Source organism: Leopardus geoffroyi, chromosome D2 (genome assembly GCF_018350155.1).
Source record: "Leopardus geoffroyi isolate Oge1 chromosome D2, O.geoffroyi_Oge1_pat1.0, whole genome shotgun sequence".
In the NCBI taxonomy this organism is placed as follows: Eukaryota; Metazoa; Chordata; class Mammalia; order Carnivora; family Felidae; genus Leopardus; species Leopardus geoffroyi.
This window is the reverse complement of record NC_059334.1, coordinates 83,129,599-83,155,341: the sequence shown is the minus strand read 5'-3', so window position 1 is coordinate 83,155,341 and position 25,743 is coordinate 83,129,599. Positions and strand designations below refer to the sequence as shown.

At 45.2% G+C, this 25,743-nt stretch overlaps 1 protein-coding gene across 5 annotated transcripts in view; it reads right to left on the bottom strand.

The window, feature by feature from the left end:
• DOCK1 (dedicator of cytokinesis 1) overlaps positions 1 to 25,743 on the bottom strand; it is a 531,830-nt gene that overhangs the window by 186,574 nt on the left and 319,513 nt on the right. For 3 of the 5 annotated variants that reach the window (XR_006701760.1, XM_045439228.1, XM_045439229.1), the window contains exons 28-29: positions 12,484 to 12,585; positions 5,260 to 5,354 (exon numbers count right to left, since the gene is read on the bottom strand). Coding sequence is in view for 4 of the 5 variants with exons in the window: in XM_045439228.1 (XP_045295184.1) it covers positions 5,260 to 5,354; positions 12,484 to 12,585 (197 nt within the window). In the remaining variant the exon portion in view is untranslated. The remainder of the gene's footprint in view (positions 1 to 5,259; positions 5,355 to 12,483; positions 12,586 to 25,743) is intronic. The other 2 variants (XM_045439230.1, XM_045439231.1) reach the window with 1 other exon arrangement.

Below are 25,743 nucleotides of genomic sequence, written 5' to 3'. Positions count from 1 at the left end.
TATTCGGGGCCTACGAATCGCTACTTGCAAAACAGACCAAGTCCTGTCTGAAAGGGGGTAGGATATAAACCACAAGTCATAAATATAATCTCCTTTTGGCCCCAGCTTGGAGCAAGAAACACAAGACACAGAAACTGTGCTAATCTACAGGAATGTTTCAAAACGATGGATAATCGCTGTTGCAAGGTAGGAGTAGTCTGAGGAAGTAAAAATGTTGCTTTTATTCCTTTTTCGTCTTGAGAGAGGGACACAAACAACAAGGCCTAATGAGAATCCGAACCAGGGTAGTTGAATTTGTTCTTAGTTCTGTTGCCAAGACTGAATGGTTGACAAACGTAGGAAGCGTTTTGTACCATGTTCTGCACTCACTATGAGTTAGAAAGTCTAATTCTAAAAATCTACTGCTCTTTTTCTCACCCAGTATACCGTAGAAGTGTCTTTCTCAAGTGACAGTATGGTGGTTAATAACAGATGCTTTCTTCAAGGTGAAAAAGAGATTCAGTGAAACCAGCGAGTAGACTCAATGCCTACTCGATCACTCCTACGCCTTAAAATTCGAGTCAGGGATTTTTAGTGCACAAACACCCTCTATGACAAATCCGAGTTCTAAGACGAGAAGAAAGACATGGAAACTCAAACAAGTGGTCACGTTTCCGCTAGCAACCAACGAGAACTCTTCAAGAGTCGCAGCGTGAGTCCTCAACATTAGACTACGCTGCCCACCCTGCGAAGCTTAACTCTGAAAAAGCTGGCTAATATGAGTTCAAGGATGGATACCAGCACTTCGAGACTCAGGTGAAGGTCTCTGCTTCCAATACAGCCTCAGATCTTACACGGAGACTTAGCCTTTGCCTCCCTCCGGGAGGATTTTAAAGCACTTCTGGATAAGAGGCAAGCACATTTCTACTATCTGAACTGTGCTTATCTTCAATGTCACCTTGCCATCTGGCACCGTCTGATCCTACAGCGGAGCTCTAACGTCAGGCCACCACCAGTCAGTTGGTATCCACAACACGGCGACCGAGCAACTCCTGTCCTTGGGACATTCATTGTGTCTTCTAACTTTGATTCTTGGTTTTGGAGTTGTTGCACCAGAACTGACGGGCGCCATCTTTAATTACATTTAAGAAGCCCCAGGTGTTGAGATGGTGCCTTTGCAGATGCAAAGCTGAACAAGCACACAAATATTTAGGAGACCGCAGGGGTCGAGTTTGTCCATTTCTAAGCTGGGGATGGTAAAACCGCGTGTCCAGCTGTACCATTAATATTTTAATACAGACTCCTGAAAGCTTCTGGGCATCACTGCTCATCCTGTGGAGGCAAAGAAGCCTCTGATACATGCCAAGCAGAGGAAGAGCAGGGAAGTCTCGCAACACAGAAGGTATCGAGCTATTAAGTTACAGATTTTTTAAAAAGGCAGATAACGGCATAGAAACAATGCTATGTGGCATCTACGTAACTTCTATAGGAAATGATCTTACTGCACTATTAATGACCTTTTATTCTTCTTGAAGTTTACAACAGGACTCCAGTAGTAAATGATATTCTCCTTAACAGCATACACTTTTCATGGCGACAAAAGCTGAGTAAGAATGTTTTGACTTCCAGGCTTAACATTCACTTAGATACGCAGGAAATCTTGCTGGAAAGTCCCACTCGAAGGACACCAGGGTTAAAAACAACAACACTCTCTTTGAAAGACAGGAAACATACTCAGGGTAGCGGGGTGGTTTAGAGGGTGTGCTCGGGATTTAAATACTGGCCCCATCAATTCCCAGCTGTGCGTCTTTTGGCAAGTTACCCAAGTTTTGTGCTTCGATTTCCGCATCTGTAAAATGGGCATAAAAACCCAGCCGTCTCAGAGCGCTGCTGTGGGTTTTACGGCCATGAGTACCGCATGTCCCCACAGCGGCGCCTGGCACGTAGAAAGCAGCCAAATACTCATCTTGAGTCTTAGGGGGCAAACACGGAACACATCACCAAGAAGGACTGCATTCAATAAGAAAATGAAATAAACGCTTCATTCTGAAGCTGGCATTTAAACCCAAACTTAAAGAAAATTGCAGGGTCACTAAAGCAGATGTCTTGAGATAAAAGTTTTAAGTTTTAGCGAGTTGGTGGCACAGAAGTAATACCTTTCCTTCCAAAACCCAATTGATGCAGCTTCTAAAAACTGACACTGTTTACTCAACAGAGGGGGCAGCATTTGGGGCAGTGGGAAGATTCCAGAATGAAGATTACGATCATTGCTGCCCAAACTTTGACCGAAACGCCTCCGTTGTGGCTTATGCCTCTCCGTACGTGTTGGCTTCGGAATGTGCTCCTGGGGAAGGTGGCAGTGTGAGAGGGACCTGGATGGATTTGAGCCTCTCACAGCCGGGATCTCCACAAATCAAGGAGATTTTACTTGGTACCAACACTCCTCCGTGAACGTGTCCATATACACACGTGCGTGCCCATACACACACACCACGTGTATACTTACACACACACAAACGCTGCTCATCCTTGGAAAGCGCTGCCAGAGGAAACGCTGTCGGCTGGATGGCCTGGTGTCACAGTGCTAGGATTTTAGATTAGACCATCGTGTACAACATTTGATGTGCAACATGAGTCAGACCATAGGGATTTTCTATTCAGTGTGTCCCCTGTCGAGACGTCCTTTGGGGCTACAGCCTACGTGCACCCTGAACAAGATAAAAGGATGGGCTCCCCATTCTAGACTTTAATTCTTTTTTTTTTTAATGTATTATTTATTTTGAGAGAGAGAAAGAGAGAGAGGGAAAGGGTTAGAGAGAGAGAATCCCAAGTAGGCTCCGTGCCATCCGCTCAAGAGCCTGATGCGGGGCTTGAACTCATGAAGCGTGAGATCATGACCTGAGCCGAGATCAAGAGTTGGACGCTTAATCGACTGAGCCACCCAGGCGCCCCCAGACTTTAATTCTCTTATCACCTACACAAGACTTTATGCCCCAAAGTGTCCATCACATCCCTTGCTATGAGGACACAGCACCCTATGGCTTCTCCCTCACAGATACTCCTTGCCCCCCAAACAAGACTCTCCTCCTATGGCGAGATGCAAAGGCTTGGGTCTGAGATGCCACCACACACCTGCATCTCTGTCATGAGGCTGGTGCCCTAGTGAGTAAGGACACAGGGACAAGGCTAGACTGATGTACAGGGAGCATGTGATTCCAGAGGCCACAGGTCAAGCCAGCTTCTCACTGTAGAAATAATAGAACATGTCGGGAGAAGCTGGACAGAATATCCAGAGAAGGAAACCCTAAACAAGTGCCCCTCACTTGGAACCAAAGACCACGTGGCTTTTACCCGCATGTGGCTCTGGGGTTATGCTCCCAGACTTCAGGGCTGGCAGCAGGAGGCTGATGGTGGAGTGGTGGGAAGAGGGAACAACGCAATCTTCATGCTAAAACTGAAAACAGACTCTCACTCATCATAGAGTAGCATAAATCAATACAGTGTGGCCACACCTTCCTTGACAGTTTACCCCGTGGGACCCCTGGGATCCGAGGCACCGAGTCAAACAATTTTGGGGCATGAATCGCATCTGACCTTTGAGGGGGCAGTGCCCCCTCCCCTGCCCCGTGTGTAGAATGCCTAGGCTGGGTGCCAGGTCACAGCCACTCTGTAGGAGAGACGCAGGTCAAGTTCACGTGTGGGGTCACAAGGTGGAGAGCAGAGTCCGCACCCACCACCTCCCGCACTCTGCGCAGGGGCCTGCCTGTGGTTCCGTTCAGCAAGAGACTCAGGTCTACGGTTTTTCAATGACATGGCAAGCCATTGTTTGTTGCATCAGGGAAAAGGCAAATCAAAACCACGATGAGACACACCACAACACATCTATCACAAGGGCTAAAACGAAAAATAGCGAGGACAGCAAATGCTGGCAAGAATGCAGAAACACTGGATCGTTCTTACATCGCTTGTGAGAACGTAAAATGGTACAGCTATCGCCTGGCAGCTTCTATAAAATTAAACATGTAGTTACCATACAACCCAGCGTACCTACCCCAGGGCACTTACGCCCGAGAAATGAACTTATGTTCACACACAAATCTGTACATGAATGTGCATAGCAGCCTTATCCATAGTAGCCCCAAACTGGCAAGCACCCAGACGTCCTTCGTCAGATGAATGGTTAAACCATCTGTGGTCCATCCATACCCTGCAAGGCCACCAGACAAAGAAAAGGAAGAAACTATCGATATGCCCAACAGCCTATGTGGATCTCCAGGGAATTAAGCGGAGTGAAAAAAGTCCATCCTAGAAATGTTACATTCGGTAGAATTCCATTTATGTATCACATTGGAAATGCCAAAATTTTAGAAGTGGAGAAAATATGAGTGGCTGCCCGGGTTTAGGGAGGGGGGAGGTGGAGGGGCGAGAAGGATGTGCTATCGATGGGCAACAAGAGGGACCCCTTGTGCTGGTGGATTCAAGAACAGGTGCCGAGGACACACACAAGTACAATGGGAATATCGGTGTAACACTGGTGAATCATATCCAGGCCGACTCCCTGGGAGCAGAATCGTGCGATAGTCTTGGAAAACGTTATCATCGAGAGAACCTGGCTTTGTAAAGTATACACAAGATCTCTCTGTATTTCTTTTTACAACCGCACTGCCTATGAATCTGTAACTATCTCCATAAAAAATGCAATAAGAAATAAGGGGGGGGGGAAGGGGGTCGGGGGAATTTCTTCCAGAAATCACATGTGATTGAGAACCCAATGACCATTGCTGGTGCTTACAGGAAGTAGAGAACACAAGAGCTGGAACGTTAACCAACAGCCTTCACAGCGAAATGATAAACCAAGCACAGGATTAATATTTAATAAGTATGAAGAAAATGCTCACTCTTTAAAGCTGAAATGAGAAAATGCAAAGACCTTTCAAAAACCTCGACAGGGTGAGACACACTTGAGCTAATAAACACATGTGATTAAAATACGACGGCAAATGGATGGCAAGAGGTAGACAAAGGTCGCCTCTGACGAAGGCTAAGGAGGGGCTAGGGCTCAACTCCCTCTTTCCCCAGGGGGAAAAAGCCCCGCATCGGCATAAGGAAATCACCCAATCTCCAGGTCCGTTTCTCCAAATAATTGTCTGCACCGCAGAATGGGGAGGAGAATGGGCTCTTTGTAGGAGAGCCCCCATGGTATCCAGGCAACACCACTGTGCCCACCAGATGTGAATTAGGCACCTTGTAAAAGGTGAGAGCTTTTCTCCCGGTACTTACTTATTCTGCATCATGTTCATTATCACCCAGTCGAAAGGGTAGACGTTCTTCCCAATGAGGTTCTTAAACATGATGAATGTTTCCATCAGGAAATCCTGAAATAAAAAACAGAACACTGAAACAGCCCACCAAGAGAAAGGAGAAAACCAATCCCCCCTTGAATAATTACAGTATAAATGACTTCATTTTTTTTTTTTTTTGGCTGAACGAAAACAATCTAAAAAGTAATGAAGATGTATTTCACAGGAGCTGTGCCTTACTTCTACTTTTCTGTTTGCCTGAGCACCTCCTGTCTGCAATCACGTTTTCAGGGATGTATTCAGAAACAGCAACTGGGCACATCTAATGGTCATAAGGAGTAGATTTTCAGGTTACCCATATGCATTCTTTCTGCTTGTAGGGAAACAGATATTTTGCAAGCATCACATGCGGGTGGTAGCTATTTGTTCTGTTTACTCTAAATCCATTTTTCATTACAAACAGGGCCCATCAGGTGGAATACGGGGTATTAACATCCATTCCTTTTTTTTAGTGTAACTTAACAAGGAAAAGGCTTGGGCGGGAACTCCCGACCACCTGCACCTGTTCAGCTGGCCATGACCCTCTGAGCATCTACGGGGTCACGTGGTCACTTTCATCTGGCAGCTACGACCCCACACGCTACTCAGCGATTCTTGTGCTGTCTTGGGCACGATTCTTTGCTCTTCACGGGGCATGCCCTGCCCTGCTACCCTGCTTCCACGCTAAGACTGCTCCTGGCATCAGGAAGGGACACCCCTTTTCCTAGGGGCTCCGGCCTGTGCCTGTCAGAAGTAGGAGAATTTCATGAGCCTGACAGCTTGGCACTTGTTTTGAGCTGACCGGGACAAAACTAGCATTTATCCTCAAAAGCACATGGCCCCAGGAGTCTGCATGCTCCCTCAAGGTCCGGGGTGGGCAGGGGAAAAGCAACAGAGCCTTCTCTTAGAAAAATGAGGCCGTGGTCAGAGATTGCCCAGTGAGTGGCTGTGTGTCATTTATTTAATCTACGGAACCATAAGGAGGTGCAACGGCCGTGAGGACTCAGGCAACGAACGGAAGGAAGTTAAACGGCCAGGAACGCGATTCTTAGCAAAGTTCGAAACAGGCGGTTCTCGCCAATAGGTACAAGCTCGATTTGACAGAATCAATAAGCTGATGTGCAAAGTTAAATACTTTCACGGCAACCTTAACGGCAATGTCGGGCTCTGGTAAGTCGTGTCTGCAGTGGGCCCCCCACCATGACTGAGACCTCAGGGAGCAACTGTGATCCCTTCCCTCTTTTTACAACAGGGGCCCCCAGTCAAAGAGAGGTACGGGACGTAGCCAAAGTCAAGAGAGAAGAGGCATCCCGACGTCCTCCAGACCCTGCTCACACGAGCTCGGACCACCAGGGGTGCTCCGGGCAACCCAGACACAACGCACAGCACCTCTCCCCTGGTCAATGACCGCCACGCAGAGCTCACCACTTAAGTTTCCCCGCTTTGCCAAGACTTTCACATTTTAATGACCAGGTTGCACATTTGGCCGGCTGGGTGCCATAATTTAGCCACATCTCTATTTGCATAAAATTGCTGGCTTTCTTGCTGATCACTCCTCAAAGCCTGATAATTGAGATACAGGGTCTGGGTTTTATTATTCTGGAAGAGGAGCATATTTTCCCAACTCCCTGATTTTTTTTTCTAGGAAACACAGCCCCATACTTCATTAGTATGGCTCAGCTGTTCAATGTTGGTACTTTGCTGATCAGACAAAACTCTGCGTATTGTGGAGGATGAGGTTCTGCAAAGGCGTCCTTGTCGGTCTGCATAATTTACTAGGCATGGCGATGGTCCCCACCATGGCCGATGAGGCTTAGCAGACTATTACGCTGGAAGCTCCGAGTCAACAAGGGGAGACAGAGGACTGATACAAGGTTTTTTGTGAAAATTTCAGCTCTCAGCGCCAATTCCTTCCCGCGGCATTTTCCAGTTTGATTGTTATGGGGGTACCGGATGCCCCATACGATAAGTGGGCAGCTCTAACAAAAGGCACCAATGCGTAGGCGGAATCTCCTTGTCATAAATCCACCTGCTTCTATCTGTCCCTACCCCCATCCACCTGAATAAACGGTCATCCTCTCTCACCTGGACTGCCAAGGAGAATCCTAGCCCGTCTACCTATGTCCCCTATTGTCCCTCTCGATCCCCACGCTTGACCCAGAATGGCCTTTTCAAGTTGTAAACCTGGTCAAGGCACCAACACTTCCCAACCTCCCATTCAGCCACATCCCCAGGGGGTTCCCAATGTTCTGAGAGTAAAGCCAAAATGTCGTGACTCCCAGAAGTAAGACATTCTGCTTTGCCAAAGAAATAACTGTTTCAGAGAAGGACCCTCAACAGATGCTAAACTCATCAGATGAGGTACTGTCAGGGGATTGGATATCTGCCGACATTTTGTGCGTGCCCAAGTATCACCCAAAGACTACGTGCTAATTGTAACAGGGTACATAGCTTCACAACGGGGAGATCGGGCTGTTACCGCTGTCAACCGAGCAATCAAACTTCTCGTCAGTAATGGTCAGCTTGGCAATCCCAGCCTCCCAGTGGGCACAGCATCAAAGAGCACTTAACACCAGCTCTGAAGCACCCTTGCCAAAAGGATGAACTTGAATTTTAGGCCAACCTTCCAATCTGCAGGACATATGGAGGGATGGAGAAACACACTGAAAGGCATCCCAAAGCAGCACGGAGAAAGAAAAAAAAACCAAGGTGAGGCACCTGTTCTAGCAGAAAGAGAGACGAAGGAGGTACAACCGCATGCGATGAGTGAATGTGGGCTGGATCCTGATTTGCGGAAGCCCCTAACGAAAGACAAGAAAGACTGGACAGAATTGAGAGAATGCGAATACCCATGGCACCAATGAGGGCATGGCTGCTATGTTCAGGAAAGGCAACGAGGCCACTGGAGAGGATCTTCATTCCCGAGAGAGGCCTGCTGAACCACCAGGGGAGACGCATGGTTCTCACACACTTAGGGGATGTGGCTGCCCAGCTGGTGAAACAGAGAGACGCGGCGGAGGCAGACATGGTGTAGTGCTCACCACCGATGCCTTTGGGGGACAGGGGCAGTAGTTTTCGCTGCGCTGTTCTTTGAGCTTCTCCATATGTTTGAAGCTTCTCACGATAAATAGGGGAAAGAGTACAAGCGAAACTGGGGGAAGACGCATGAGAGCCAAGGACCCCATCAACGCCGGCACTGGGTCTTGACTCCGCGCTACAGTTCCGCAAGATGTTGCCCCCCGGGGAAAGCGGGCGCAGCACCCACAGACCTCTCTCTTTACTGCCGCGGGTGACTTTACAATTACCCCAAAAAGTTTACTCAAAAAATAAAAAATAAATAAGTAAATAAATAAGTGTCTGAAAAAATAATTTTAAAACAATTCAGGGGAAAATAGCAAATAAACGGTGTAGAAAGTCGACAACAAACAAGCAAAGAGCACAGAGTGTCTCCGCTTGGCCTGTGGGGTCCATGCGGTTTGACATCCCAGCCCCTGTCCCGGCTCATCTCATCCCTGGTACTGCTGCCCCCCCACCGACGGCCTCCCCCCACCAGAGGCTCCTGTACATGCTGCCCCCCCCACGCCCCCACAGACTGCATGGCTCTTCCTTCTTCAATACTCCACAGTCCTCTCCTTTGTAAGGGAGGCTTCCTGACCACCCAACCCAGTCCAGTCTGGCTATTTTACGAGGACCATGCCCTTGCAGCATGGATAGCTGGAGTTGGTTGGAAGGACTCCCTGATGAGCTGCGATGTTCTCCACCAGACTGTAGGCCCAGGAGGACAGGAACTGTCTGCTTTGCCCACGACTTCCTCCACTGTGCTAACACAAAGTTGGTGCCCAATAAATAGCTACTGACTGGATTCATTCTGAAAGGGCTCTGCACCCCCCAGATTCACCGTCCGGGGAGGAGGACCTACACTACAGCTTCGTCTACAAGGAAATGGTCACAAGAAGTAGAGAAACGTGTTCGGCGCAAGACTCCTCCTCCCACTCAGGACGCCACCCACACAGGCTGCAGGTTACCCCGTGGTGGCTGCTTCACACGGCGCTCAAGGCTCACCCAACATCGGGATGTTTCCCAGGCGTGGATAGTCACCTGCTACCGTCCTTGCTTTCCCAACCCCCACAAGCATCCTCACTCACTGCTACCGGGCGTGAGACATCAGCACCACCTCGGTACAGGATGATGGCCGAATGGGACAGACAAGGAAAGGAGGAAGGAGCACAGGGCATGCGTCCGCCTGGCGAGACCAGGGCAGGTGTCAGGTCAGGGTCCTCTGAAGGGGTGGGACTGAAGCTGCAGGAAGGGGGTAGGGCATTCCAGATAGAGGGCCCTGCTCACTCACAGGTCTGCCAGCTTGGCTTCTTTAGGTTAGAACCTAGAAGTGGAGGGCCACCTGGGCGGCTCAGTCGGTTAAGCGTCCGACTTCGACACAGGTCATCATTTCACAGTTCATGGGTTTGAGCCCCGCGTCGGGCTCTGAGCTGACAGCTCGGAGCCTGGAGCCGGCTTTGGATTCTGTGTCTCCCTCTCTCTCTGCCCCTCGCCCGCTCTCTCTCAAAAATAAATGAACATTAAAAACAAAACAAAAAAAAGAACCCAGAAGTGGAGAGGCCATGGGGACAGGCTGGGCTGCTCGGGGACACACAGCCAGCCACGAGTCCAAGGTAGAGGCAAGAGGGCTACAGTACTCAGGTGCCGCGTTCACTCGACATTTAACCAGGAAGCGTCACTTCTGCCCCTACTGTCCTTGGATATGGGACACTGCCCATTCGGTCCCTCAACAGACGCTTCGTAAAGGCCACCTACTGGGAAATTTGGGATAAGCACCAAGACCGCTCTCTTCCCTGCAAGGTCCGGGGCACTGTGCATCACTTCTGATCTTACCGTGGACACTGCAAGTTCTCTCCTGGTGTTCCTGATTCTGACACTGGACACGGAACAGCCAGCAGCCCATTCTGCAGCCCGGCATCCCCACTGCGGTCCTGCGAGGCTCGCCATGCTACAGAGATCGCCGTGTCGCGAGAGAGTTTGGAACGGAACGTGTCGGTTCCTTTTCTTTTCTGGATCAGTCTATCTGCCTCATGCTGTGCTCCATTCTCTCACTGTCTTGGGGTCTAAGGGACCATTTGAGAGACTATAAAATTAACAGCTCTGAGGCATGTGACTTTGGTCTTGAGACCAAATGGGATGGGAATCACTCATCCAACCAAAAGAGGGCTACACTTGAAAACCTGAAGCAGCACTTGTTACAAGGAAATAGTCTTGAGAAAATGGTCTAGACTATTTTCCTCCTGCAGCACTAACTAACTTTCAGTTATTTAACACAAAATGATCTCTTACTTTTGTGAGCGGTTGTCAGAGTAGAAAAACAGTCAAATACTTTCCAGGTATACTTAATGGACAGGAACACATTTTACAAAGGTTCCAACAGATTAACAACAATAAAATAGGTCTACGATCCTTGCAGTTTGAATTCCTGATATCCACACCACAAATGCCATTTTATAACGGAAATCAAATCGTCTGCAAATAATTGATTTTCTGAACTGCTGTGTCTAAGGGGAAAAAAAATAAATCCTTGGGGAAATCAGGACCACAACAGGGAGTAAGTATCTGATCGTCTGCTCTGTGCAAGGAGAGAGGGCACACGCTCGGAATTCAGCAAATTATAGTCATTTCTAAAAACCATTTTGTAACATCACTTTTCACAATGCACTAAAGGTTCCCTACCAACAGCCCCTCTTAATAGTTGAGATGAAATATGTTTAGCGATTTGCATGTGGGGATTTTGATCACAGGACTCTTCTGATAAAGGGCAAATTATTAATTAGATCCTAATTACTCAGGATGGGTGTACTTCTCACTCGAAAAACCGTATTCTTCAGTCTGGAAGGCTAGTTAGGAAAATGTGCCCATAGTTTCACCTGCAACTATCCTTTCGGTGACCCAAACGGGGCCGAGGGATCCAGTGAAGATTCACCGGGGGCATGGAACATCACGTATATCCAATGTGAATTCACTGTGCCGTGACTACTCAAGACTGGCAGGATACAAATGTAACACAGATCCTCCCATGAGCACACGCCTACTTTAAACTCCATGGCGATGATTTTGAAATGAACTGAACACCCAGAGACACATACACACATACACTCTTGCTCCTTTGCTTTTTATTCAAGGAAATCCGCTATGATTTTAAGATGCAGATTCATTGTTGTCTCCTTAGAAATTTAAATACACACACGCACACACACATACACAGAAATGCATCCACGTGGACAGACACACACACACACACACACACACACACACACTCACAGTGGCAACAATTAATAAGAACATGTTCTTCTTAGAAATAATCCTTTGAAAAAAATCATTAAGTGCATTCTTCTGCCCTTCCTTCAGTAAGGGAGGTTTAATGGTGTGCAGCGTAAGCAACCTAGTCGTGGAGACAATAATAGCATCTGCCGTACCCTATAGGAATCCAGGGGTCTCAGAAATGAACTCTGCGTTACTAGATTCCAGAGCTGAGGTCAACAGCTAATCGAGAACTCCGCCAACAAGTGCGGCTGCAGCTTTGCGGAAGACATCTGCCATATGGCCGTGGGATCTCAGGCCATTAGGGAGGTGGTTCCTAAGTGGTAACTTCCCCTCTATTATGCTTCTCCTAATTGAGCTGTGTCATAGTTGTATTGAGGATGACTAGAGAATTATTAGGAGAAATGCTGATGAGCTCCCATGACTGGAGCTAATTAATACCAGAGTATAATTTAAAGCTGAAAAGACTTTCTGGCTTCTGCTACCGAGAAGCCAGTCAACAGGTGTACGGGAGTTACCGGCAGACTCTCCTTGGGACATCTCCACATCTTTAGTGATCCCTGAACACGGGAGAGGGAACCCATCAGAGAAGAAAGCTCGTTCTGGGCTGAGATGACGAGTCCCTCCCCAGTTCAGCGTAAGAAAGAAGCCTGCGGGTGGGGACCCTCACCTTCTTAGAGATGTGACTTCAGTAGGACCTTGCCAGGTGGCTTCTCAAGTCAACTGGAGCCAAGTCCCCGTGCAAAATCACATTTAAAATGGAAATCTCCACACCAGTGTTTTGCCTAAAATGCTGCCCCCCCCCACGTGGTTATATGAAAAGGGTCAAAGTAACACTCACAACAACATCAGTCCTCATTTTTCCAAAAGTCTTGATCAAATGGGCGTAATGATAATTTTCCATCTGTCGTAAAATAGCTGTCATACAAGCCACGAAGTTTCCCTGTAAAGGAGTCAAAGGGTACAATTAGAGAACAACATTCTCGAGAACAACGGGGAAAGTCGGTATCGACTAAGAGTCTGGGGGCAAAACCAGCACAGAGAAGCAGCGGGGTGTGGGTGGGGGCCCCCGAGCTCTGGCCCCCCGGCACGTGAGGACCGGTCACTGCCAACCTCACCATCTTGGCTTTGCTCTATTTCCTTCTCTCTAGCTGCGCTAAATGCTTCCTGACACACGGTTGTCGAGGCTGGAAAAACAAGCTTTAAATGTTTTTGCATTAAATATGCAAAAATGAAAGACGAGATTGGAACCACTGACACTTGTGTTCTGTGCTCCGTGGAAAGTCGCTGCTCTTATTACCAGGCGAAATGTGTGTGCAGCCCTTCCTCTTGGGCCGTGGCAGAGAGAGGCCTTTTATTTCTCAAAATCTGCCCGTGTCCCCCTTGGCCAATTTGGAGGCAATCACCAGCGATTCCACGATGAGTTATGGTCCAATTCTCTTCCACAAGAAGAATGTGAAGAGGCATGCAAGCTCATCAGAATGTAAAGTGGCAGAGAGGACGGTTTCTCCTGGCAGACAGAGCTGGGAGAAAAGGAAGAGGAGGAGGGAAAACAGAAACCAACACACGGAATCAAGTCATGGAGGAAAGAACGGGGCAAAGCAGCTAAGGAAGAGGCAGCCAGTACGCGTGCGGCTGTGGGTGTGTGCGCTGAAGGGGGCTGGGCTTGGTGGGTGGGCAGAGGGTCAGGTGGTCCCGTTACCCCTGGGTACAACGTATCCCTTCTGGGGGGTCATGGCTAAACATAAAAACATAAAAACCTTCCTTGTTTTTCTAGATTCCCCCTAAACTAATGACATTTTAAGAAACGGAGGGAATACATTTTCGCCCATTCGACCAGTACGAGTCTGGTCCAATTACAGGATGAGACGTTCTTTCAGACATACCCCAATTTTGCCCTCTTAAATGCGTTCCCGAACTGTGTTCTTTTACCCACCCCACCTCTCCAAGCATTCTCCCGGAATACCTAAATGCGCCCTGTATTCATCTGGGCGCATACTCTACAGGGAAATGTTACCGTCCAGTATTTTTCCCAATCTCTTTTGTTCCCATAGTATACGTGTATGCTTCCAAATGAGTCCTCAAAGGATGCATTGCACAAACTGAACAAATACAAGAATGACAATAGGCTGTCTTCCACTTGCATAGAAACATAAATTCTTTGTGAATGATGGTAATTGTTGAGATTTGATTCCACGTTGGGGTTCAGAGAAAGAGCTGAAGATTGCCTGTTTTCCACTGGAGGGATGATTTGGAAAATGGCAAAATGTCCATGAATATGAACTTGTGAAATACGTAAATATCTGGCATCCTCATGACTCCAGAGAAGCTGCCTTTGTATCTCCCTTACTCTTTAGGAGATGCCCTTTTGGAAAATGGCCCTTGTACCATTGACCACCATGTGTCAAGGGCTGTGCTGAGGCCCAGTCCACCACACCACAGATTCTCTTCCTGCCCCATTTTATAGGCAGTGAGACAGGGGGCTGAGTGTTCCCCTCTAAATGAGTAAATGGCAAAACCGGGTGTAAAGCCAGTGATTCCAGCTGCAAGGCGGGCACTTTGGAGCTGAACTCATCTCTTTCCTCTTGTCCAGATGTACATTTGAATTCTCTTTTGGAGAAACCTGAGGCCGCTGCTAATGGCCAACAGGAGTTGGAGACTGACTTTCCCGTACTCCTACAGGCATCAGAGAAAGTTACAGGAGGGTGAGGAAAGGCAAAGGCGGCCACACACGATGTCCCACTTTCCTCCTTGACGCAGCTATCTGTGGCCGGCCTTTTCCTCAGGAGACACTGGGCTTTTTTAGACCAAGTAGAGGCCTGTATTGGCCAAGATGCACCTGGCAGGGGCTCAAATTAATTTTCTGCAGGTCAAAACGATTAAACAATGGGAACCTACACATTAGAATCGTCGGAAATCACAAAGCCAGCTATGTATATAATTAGATCCAGTATACCCATGTACTTAACTTAAAATATCAAGCCGAAAGTGGAAAGAAAAGCAGAACCCCAGAGCAGTTCTGAGAATGCCAACCGCCCGAGCGCTGAGCAGCATGGATGAGAAGAAACAGTGTGCATCCGGAGTCCGGCCAGACACTCAAACAGGTGATACGGAGACACTCAACGTAGGCAGCAGACTGCCATATAATGCTGAAAACTTCACGCAAGGCCAAGACTGGGGCAACTGGCATGATGCAGGAATGAAGAAATGACGAGAAGGTAGCAATTTCCACAAAGCCAGTCCTGGGAATATGCAAATGGCCAGTCGGACAGACTTTGCTTTGGATGAGGATGTCATGGAGGCAAGCCAATGGCCTCTTACTCTACGGCGACGAGGACCAATTGGGAATCCGCCCAGGGAAGGGGACAGAGGCAGGGCTCCACCATGAGTTAGAGGGCGAAAGGCCAGGGGGTGCAAATGTATTCTTTATTTCACCTACGGAACTGTTCCAGAGCAGTTGTCCTGTTCAGACTTTCTTAGAGGAAGCAAATTTCACTATTTCAGGTCCCTTCTAAGCTGAAGCCTTGGACCCCAGTTGGAATGGGGTGATATGCCTGTTGAAATCCATAGAAATGTTCCCTATGGCCTTTGGAATGGAGTCCCATGCATGGGGTACCCATATTTCCAAAGGGAAGCCATGCAGTCACCATTGCTCTACTGTTCTCATGGACCCAGTGGAGCCCCATGTGGTGGACCAGTGGGTTTCTGGGGAGGCATTCAGTGGGTCGTTATGGAAGCTGTATTTGAAACCAGCCGGAAACTAGAAGCAGAAATGGGGGAGAGCTATGAAAGGAAAACTCATTCTGCAGGCTCGAAAGAAAATTACTATTCTCTGCTTTTTAATTGATTTATTTGAAATGCACTGAGAAGTCATAGGAAGCTTTTACTTTTGAACAACTGATAGGCTGGGAGGTAGGCTGGTGGTGACTGTGCAGAACGCGTCCTGAAACCTGAGTGTGGGGACCAGGTTCCAGGCCCAGAGGCTGAGGAAAAATGAGTAAATAAATAAAAACAAGACAATTCCTGAGACCTCAAAGCAATGCAAAATAGGGGCACAGAAGTCAGGATACAGTTGCAGAAAACTTAAAAATCAGGACAGAGAATGCCTAAGAAACAAAAAATGTGAACTTCATTAGTAATCACAGATGAAAATGATATATCATTATTTGCCTGCCAAAACAGCAAAGAAGTATTTAAGGGATGATAATGTTAGCAAGGATGCAGGGAATGAGCACTCTTCTGCACTGCTGGTGGGAGCATAAATTGCTATAACCTTTTTAAAAAGCGATTTGCCAATAGGTTTGAAAAGTCTTGGGGGGAAAAAAACCCACTCATCGCCCTGGTAATGATACTGCTAACAATCCACCAAAGGAAGTCATTCAAAACTATGGAAGTTTATGCCCAAAGATGTCTGCTGCATTGCTGAAAACATCTGCATGTTCAACAACCAGAAACTGTGTAAGTGATAGGATACGGTGTAGGATTGCAAGATAAAATACAGGATGCCCAGTTTAATCTGAATCTCAGATACATGACAGGAAATAAGCATGTCGCAAATACCGCATTGAAAATATTGCATGGGACGTCCATATGCTAACTCATCCGTTTATTGTTTATTCGAAGCTCAGGCTGAACCGGGTACCCTGTATCGATCGCTATTTGCCAAGTCAGGCAACCATACCATAGCGTGATCATGACACTAAGACACTAAGCGTTAACTATGCAAATAAGAACTATTTTAATTACATGAGAAAATGCTTGAGGAACAAACCTGGAGATAATTACATATACGTATTTCAGCAATGTAAAGAATACAGCACAAGAAAGAAAACATATCTAAGCAACTAACAAACAAACCAGGTAGTCCTTGGGGGTTGGAGAACAAAACCAGATTACCTTTATAAACTGAAATACATATTAATATTTTAGAAGACGGTCCTGAGAGAAGACAGGTCCTCCCTGTCCCTAAGTTCTGTGTTTCCCGCTCCCCGATCCTCAAACATCTTATCCTCAGGCCGCCCTGTCCATGCAGACATGGTTACTGCCGTGCATTGCTCAAGTCCTGGACTAAACTTGCCCCTGACCTCCTAGAACTACCCTCAATGCTCCAGTTAAATATGCTTGGGGTCCCAGTGCACCAGGCAGGTGGAGAGTAGGACAGGGAACAGGGAGAACAGAAGACAGGCAGAACGAAGCATTGGTGGTGGAGGAGGGGACATTCTGTGGCAGGTAGGTGAATGTAAGATGTCACCGAGGGATACAGGGGCAAGGGATTTAAAAAAAAAAAAAAAAAAAAAAGGACAGATGTTAGAAAACGGGAATTGAGGATGAGACCTACCTTTGACACAGTATCTTTGCCAACTCTGCCTAGTTTAAGGTCTTAGGGCGAGTGTATCATTTAAAAGAACAATCCTAAGGGTTTTAATGCCTGGCCCGGAGGAGTTGAGAGGGTGTGACTTCTCTATGTAACAAAGACAGACTTAGACACATGGCTTGAAGGTGAGGTGTGAAGTTGCTCTTGGGGGTTCGTCAACATGATAACAATGGTTCACATGATCCTGGAGCTCATGCTTTGCAGGCAGGCGTCTGTTCTTCCTGGGACACACGGCACAGGCAGAAATTTCAACTCTCTTCAAAGTGCTTTAAGTGCCAAGGGACTTGGGGACAGCCCCAAACCACAGGCGCTGTGAGAGCTGTGAAGAGTGACCCAGGAGCACCGAGTCCGGAGGGCAGGCTCCAGATCTGAGTAACCAGAGACTTCCACTTAAATCTGGGATCACACTCCACGACTGCCAGAGACGACTTTTGCTAAAACCTTTAAACATGTTTTCACCGAGGCAAGTCCTCTGAAGAGAAACTGTTATTGAGATGTTGAAGTATCAACTCTAGTAAAGAAAACAAACCTGCCTCCTAATCGTCATTAAAGATTAAAGAAAAAGGAATCCCTCAGTGACATTTAGGATCTACTGTTCAGTGACACTGGGCAAGAATCGTAGTAAAAGTGGGTGGACAAAGGACTTGGCGAATTCCTGCCGACTTTCACTTTGGGGGACATTCGAGCCAAAGAACCGATACCGTAAAGCAACACTATGAGCACCAGAAATATAGGGAAAGGGAAAGTAACAGAGCGAAGTCTTCCGTTTCAAAGGGAGGTGAGGCGTAAATGGATGAGTTGTTGGTACAGTTAAGGGGAAAGCCCTAGGATGCACGAAGTCTTTCTGTTTTCAAAAGTGAAAGCCACGAGTGGAATGTGTAAGGCTTCTATTTGCCAAGAGGAAATTTTATAAAGAAAAACAAGGAGTCCAAAAAGCTAACATAAGGAGCACCTCAAAGCGCCACTCACGGGCCCAAAGATTCCTCCCAAGTCTCTGCAGAGATGAGGTTTGTGAAAATATACCTAGGGGCTTCTGCATGATGAATTAAAAGTAATCTAACACATGCATTCGCCCCTGTTTCCTCACATTAAACTGATAACAAAGAACACCTTTTAATTCACAAACACATAAGAAGAAAGAGAGAAGAGACACAAGTAAAGACAAGAGAATTCTGGAAGCAGACAAGGGAAGCATGAGTGGTTACTGAGTGCCCCAGACGCAGGAAGGGGGTGATCATCTAACGGGAACCTGCTGATTCCTGGCACAGAACCCTAGGAAGACTCAGAAGGCAAGACTACATACGAGGTGGAAATCAAGAGCACTGATGTCTTCAACATGTGGCCTGTTGACTCCGGCATGTCCACTGAGGGACACGCCCACTCACTCCTAGGCAGGGGACCATGTGTTTATTCTCTGCGAGGCGTTGGCGGGGGGTTGCAGAAGGGGGGTGCCTGACAAAGCAGAAGAGAAGGGGGCAGGAGCCACCTGGCTGAGAATATCTAGTGATGAGCAATCGGCTCTCTGCTCTGCCCAGCTCCCAACATACCAGCAAGTGGGGGTTAAACCAACTTCCTCTACCAGTCTTAGCCCCATGTCAAAGTAGAACGGGAGACCAGAAAAATCCTCTTTGGAGAAACCGAACAGCCCAAGACAGCATATCCACTGTCTGCCCATAGAGGTCCAGCCCACGCAGCCTTGTTGTACCTCCAAACTCTGTGCACACATGAGAAACAGTCTGATCAAGACTGTACAGTCTCAGATTCTGGAATATTCAAATTATGTTCGCAGAAATAACTATTTTCACAGAAATATGGGGAGGTAAAGCTAACAAAATCCTCCAGAAAATGGAACAAAAAAGACACAAAGACACACACACACACACACACACACACACCCAGAATAAGAACACCAGAGAATCCATTCAAGAGATTCAATATCTGAGAAACAGGGATTCCAGAAAGAACACAGAAGATGGAGAGAAAAAAGCTATTTTTTTTTTTCACAAAATGACAGAACATCCTAGATACTAGAATGAGTTCAGATGATTGCAGGATACAGGGCCAAAATACGAAACTCAATTGTTTTTCTATATACTAGCAGTGAACAACCCAAAAATCAAATTCAGAAAATAACTCTATTTACAAAAGCACCAAACCCAGCACAATACTTGATGGAAATATACTCCATGTTCATGGATTGGAAGACCCAATAACGCTATGATATTAACAGCAATTAATGGGCAGCACCCCCCAAATAATCTACAGATTCCATGCAATCCCTATCAAAATCCCAGCCTGCTGTTCTGTAGAACCTGACAAGCCAATCACAGATAACCCCATACATACTGTGTGATTCCATTGTTAGCAAATGTCCAGAATAGGCAAATGCAGAAAGGCAGGAAGTAGATCAATCAGTGACGGGCAAGAGCTGGAAGTCTGGGGGTTAAACGGGGAGCGAGTCCTCATGGGTACAGGTTTCTTTTGGGGATGATGACAATATGCTAAAACTGCTTACGGTAGTAGTTCAACAACTCTGTGATTATACGAAACACTTAAATTGTTCACTTTAAATAGATTAATTTTTTTGATATATGAATTACATCTCAATAAAGCTGTCAAAAATGTTTAGGGATGCCTGGGTGGCTCAGTCGGTGAAGCGTCCCACTTCAGCTCAGGTCATGATCTCGCAGTTTGTGGGTTCGAGCCCCACGCTGGGCTCTGTGCTGACAGCCTGGAGCCTCCTTCGGATTCTGTGTCTCCCTCTCTGTATCCCGACCCTGCTTGCACAATGTCTGTCTGTCTGTCTCTCTCTCTCGGTCTAAAATAAATAAACATAACTTTTTTTGGAAGCTTTTAAAAATAGATATTAATTAAATGATATAATTTCTCTCAAATGGCACGCACTGATTGGCGAGCATGACTAAGACTTATCATCATGAGATTTCACAGTACTAAGGATAAAACAATGATTCTAAAACATTAAAGAGAAAAGGAAAGCAAAGAGTCGCAGAGTGCATTGGGATTGCTTCTGGAGAGGATACGGCAGGGGACAGCTCATTCTCAGGACAAGTAAACTATTTGCCCTTAGCAACAAAATAATGTACTACTTGGATTTAAAATCAAAATAACACACTCAGAAAAACACTTCCAAATTCTATGATCCTTTTGAAGATGTTCTTTCTCCTTAGATTTTTTGAAATAGATGTACGACTGTTCTTTCCTTTGTTTTGATCTACTCACTTGTGTTTCCACATCATATGAAATGTCTTCACCCTTCTAGGTTTGGAGGGGAACTATAAAGAAACAATCACTGAAAATGCAGACGGGACAACGTTGTAAAATGAAGAAAGGAAAAGCGTGCCATGCAAAATACATCAGAAGGCACAAGTTGTTGCTGTACCTTGGAAAGGTATTTCACGTGTTGTTAATTAAATATTTGACGAAGCACAAGATATAATTGAAAGCCTGAATCAGAGAGTTCCATTAAAACTCAGGTTCTTGGGAAAACGAGTATTCACTCCCATCATTTAAACTTGGTGCCCGTTCCTGGAAATACAATCTACAGTAAAATTGAGGACTGTGTTGTGTCCCTTTTCTCACTTCAAGACAAATTCAGCCCCCATGCAGCCTTTATCCAATGTACGCATTGCTTTATTCATTTAGTTTCCCAAATATTGAAATTCTTGATTTTATAAAGGACCATAAAGTGAAAAATGTTTGTAAAAAGAAACTACACAAAATTAAGAATAGTATGGTTGAGAAACTACACTAATGTCATCTATTAGCTTTTTCAACTCCTAGCAACCAAATTAAACCTGTATCTTAAATTTAAATGGAGTGCCTAGTTGAGTTCAGAGAATACTAGTATTTCATATTATTGCAGACACCATAAGGAAAGAAATCTAATTTTCAAAACAAAATCAATTTCAATTTTACAGTGGCAGTAATTGTAGGAAGACATTTATAGGCCAAATATACCAAAAGGGAATATCTAGATCTTAAGCTACCCATAACAATTATCTGCTACTTATCCAATGCACTAAATTAAACACATACTCACATTTGTTACAGAGGATAAAAATAAATTACGGTAAAATTTTACATATACAATTATACTTTATGGTATAATGAGGAATACATACTTGTATATAACTTCTCGATATAATTCATTTGTTGCTAACACAAATCAGAGAGTAGAGGAGAAAATTTTAAATTTATTTTTGTAAACTCAGGCAATCAGATAATATTAAAGCCTTAGAGGGCCTAGGACTTCCCAAATCTTCTCCCAAGATATATAGCATCTGTAAACATACTGTAATAGAAACAAGAATAATTCAGTGTTAATAAAATTTTACCGTTGAAGGGAGGATCAATATGCCTACAGATTTTTTTTAAATTGACTTCTGTCCATAAAGGACACTGTCACCATCATAGCTACAGATTACGGTTGAAGCTTTCTTGGATAAAAAGAAATTCCGCTATATGAATCACAAAGGATACTGTCCTCAATATTATTTATACTGGTTGGATGTGTTGGTGAGGAGGGAACTATGTCACATACCAAGTGTTAAGAAAACGAAGTTCATGAGTCACAAGAAGATGCCATATATTTTGAAATACGAGATTATTATATACTAGAAAAAGAGATAATCTCAGTTCTATTATTTCTTAGGAAATACTTATTTATACATAAATACATATATTGTGTGCAGATATCTGTACAAGCACTATACATCATGACACAGCACTCATGGCTTGTCTGCTTACGACTCTGTAAGCCCTCGAGAGATTTTGAAGCTAAATGCCTTGACGTTTACTTTCAAAGTCTCCCGCTATGGAGAAGTAGAAATTGACAATCTGGGGGAATGCCAAAGAAATTCTGCAGAACAATGTATCTGTCTAGCAGGTGTGTAAAGGAGAACATAGCATACAGGAAACACCCCCCATTGGGGCTCTATGCCCACCCTGTCTCCCCATCACCACAGCCCGGAGAAAATCAAAGGTTCCCAAGATTCTGAGGAAATGGGGCCACTGCGGAAACACCAGAAGACACTGAGGGAATAAGACCAAGTTGATGAGAAGATTCAAAATGGCGCAGAGTAGTACCAATACAACACTCCATGAACATTAAAGAGTGGGCACATGTCCACAGCATGGAGCTCCTGGAGGAAGGTCAGAGGTGAGTAGACACAGCCCTGCCTAGGAGGAGCACACGTGGAACCAGGGGCACAACTCTCTCCCAGACCAGTGGAACCAAGTCAAAAGGACACAGGAGGACACTTGAGAAGGGTCCTCTGGCCACAAGTGGGACAATGGGGACATCCGAGTTTCAAAATGAACAGTAAGAGCAAAGGATTATAAACCTTAAATTAAAAAAAAAAAGAAAAACATAAGTCTCCATTGATAAACTGGTATACAAGGTGGGGGGGGGTGACGAGAAGAGAAAGCAAAGCCCTTCTTACAGAAGACTAAATAACGTAGATGGCATAGGAAAATGCAAAAACTGCCACTTGCAACTCCAGAAGGACTGGATGATTCCAGCAACGGTCCTGAATGGGTAGTGAAACCAGTAGGTCAAGCTCACTGGAAAGGAAGACATTTGCTCAGCTTGAAAGTACTCTATCCCCCCACAGATTCTTCTGTGCCTCCTAGTGTGATGGTGTTCTAAGGACACATTATCACCCAGGTAGGGTTTTGTGCCAAAAATGTTTACTCATGAGGGAATGCACAGACAGATCCAGAAATGGGACTTTTGACAAGACAATTGTCCTAGGCCTTCCAAAAAAAAAAATCAATGAAGAAATTTCATTTGGGCCACATATTACATGTTATTAGGGGGATCACTGCTAATTTTTATGGATATCATAATCGTATTGACTGTGTTGCAGAATTATTCTTAGCAGAAGCACAACACAATTAGGAATGACATTCACGATATCTGTGGTGAACTTCTGGTCGAGTAAAAAACCAGTTTTCATTACACACACATACAACTCCACAAGGGAGGGGAGGCAGAGACAACGCATTTGGGAAAAATGTCCGTAAGTGGTGGATCTGGTTGGTGAGTATACTGGCTTTTACTATCAGAGCTTCTTCAAATTTCTGTACCTAAGAAAAATTTCAAGATAAAAAGCTGAGGGAATACAGTGTCTACCTGCAGTCTAGTGGAGAAGACGCACATGACAACAATTAATTAAGACCCAACGTTACAGATACTATAAAAGAGAGTTATTACAGACTGACAAGGGAGTTCTAAGGAGGAAGTGCTCCTTTTCCAACCACAGGAACTGTTGCTCAATATAATAACAGGAACACAAGCAATGATTTAGCTATTTTGAGACACATTTGGAGAGGGGAGATAAAAGTGAAGAGCCTTAAGCAACCCACACCCAGAAATATTCACTCAGGAAAATGTTCGAGGAGCTGAAGTAGAACTAAGTGGGGGGTGTATTGCTTTTGCACAGAAAGCTCTGCCATATGCCTTTTTCTTAAATGCAAGAATGCCTAACTGATTGGGAGCATGCCCTGTACGTATGTATTCTGACCTTAACAAAATAGTCTACAGTGAAAGGGAAATGGAAGAACAGAACCATCCTGTTTCCCTACCAAATATGGATCTACATATCGCTCACTCTCCTTTTGGTATTTTACAATACCATTCTATTAATGGTAGAAGTTATACAGGTACATAACAGAAAATTAGTTTAGGAGTAAATGCCCGAGAGGCAGACATTCTGGAGCAATCACTTGATCGAGATCAAGAACACTATATGGAGCAAAACAGGCTATTTCACTTGTCTGAGCCTCGGTTGCCTCATCTGTAAAATGGCCACGGTGATTTGAAAATGTGCAGTTCTTGAGAGGCTTAAATTAGTCATATAGGTAAGGATATGTAAGGATATTAGCATAGTTGCTGGCGACGTAACGAATAAGGGATCTCATGGTGGCAGTGATGGGGGCGATGATGATGATGATGGTGGATAAAAGAGAAAAACATACATAGAGGGTTATTTTAAGGTCACTAAATTTGTATACTAAAACTCACAAATCATTCATGACAGAATCAAAGAAGACCTAAAAGAAATGGAGAGATATGTATCATGTTCATGGATCAGAAGAATCAATAGAGTTCAGATGCCAATTGATCTACAGTTACAAAAGAGCAGCGGGCGTTTACTGTAGAAACTACCAATCAGAACCTAAGCTTTATTCAGAAAGGCAAATAACGTGAAACAGCCAAAGAAACTGTGAACCAAGAAGGACACACTACCAGATTTTCAGATGTGTTATAAAACTACAGGTATCAAGAGAGCGGGCATACCAGGGAAAGAATAAACTGATGAGACAAACTGACCACACAACAGGCAAACTGATTCTCAACAAAGTACTGAGAAAACTCAATGAGAAAGTATAGTGTTTTCAACAAGTGGGATTTCCAAAGGGTACAATGAGACACCATATGGAAAGACAGGAAGAAAAGGGAGGGCAGTAAGGCCCATCCATACCCTACGCTACATACAAAAACCAGCTCAAAATAGATCATAGACCCAAATGTAAAAAAAAAAAAAAAAAAAAAAAAGACCCAAAAAACCAAAAAAACGTAAAACAACAGAACTTCTGGAGGAAAACACAGGAGAAAACCCGACCTTGGCTTAGGCAAATACTTCTCAGGATACAAAAAGCATAAAACAAAAGAAAAAAAAATGGTAAATTGGACTTCCTCAGATTAAAAATGCCTGGTCTTTGAAAGGTTTTGTAAAGAGTAAAAAGATAGGCTGCAGAATTGGAGAAAATATTTGCAAAATGCATATCTGACAGAGCGCTTGTGTCAAGAATATATAAAAACTCTGAAAAGTCAGTAACAAACAACCCATCAAAAAATTGGCAAAAGAATTTAAATAGATGCTTCACCGAAAAAGAGATTCAAATGGCCAGGACACACACAAAAAAATACATTCGGTGTCACTACTCAATGGGAAAATGCCAATTAAAACCATAGGGAGATACCACCATACCTGTTAGAATGGCTGAAGCTTAAGGAAAAAAAAAAAAGAAAAAGCAGGAAGATGCAGAGACACTGAAAGTCTCCTGTATCACTGGTCTGAAGGCAAAATGATACAGCCATTCTGGGAAGCACTTTGGCAGTTTCTTATACAGTTAATCATATAGTTTTTGACCCAGCCGTCCTGCTTCTAGGTAGGGACCCAAGAGAGGTGAAAACACAAGTTCACAGCAAGAACTCTACGCTAATGTGTATAGATAGTTCTTTTCCCAGATTTTGTCCTTTTAATTCTTTTAATGTTTATTTATTTTTGAGAGAGACAGACAGACAGAGTGTTAGTGGGAGAGGGGCAGAAAGAGAGAGGGAGACACTGAATCCGAAGCAGGCTCCAGCTCTGAGCTGTCATCACAGAGCCTGACGTGGGGCTCAAACTCATGAACCACGAGATCATGACCTGAGCTGAAGTCGAACGCTTAACAGACTGAGCCACCCAGGCGCTCCTGTAGACAGTTCTATTCATAATTCCAAACAGGGAGATATCAACACATCTACTATTTGGCAAACGTATAAACAAATAGTGGTACGTCCATGGGATAGGACAGTACCGGGCAACCAGATGGAATAAACTGCGGATAAACACGGACAATTCTCACATCGGGGTAAGTGAAAGATGCCAGACTCAGACCCAAAAGGCAACCTGGAGTATGGATTCGTTTACTTGACAT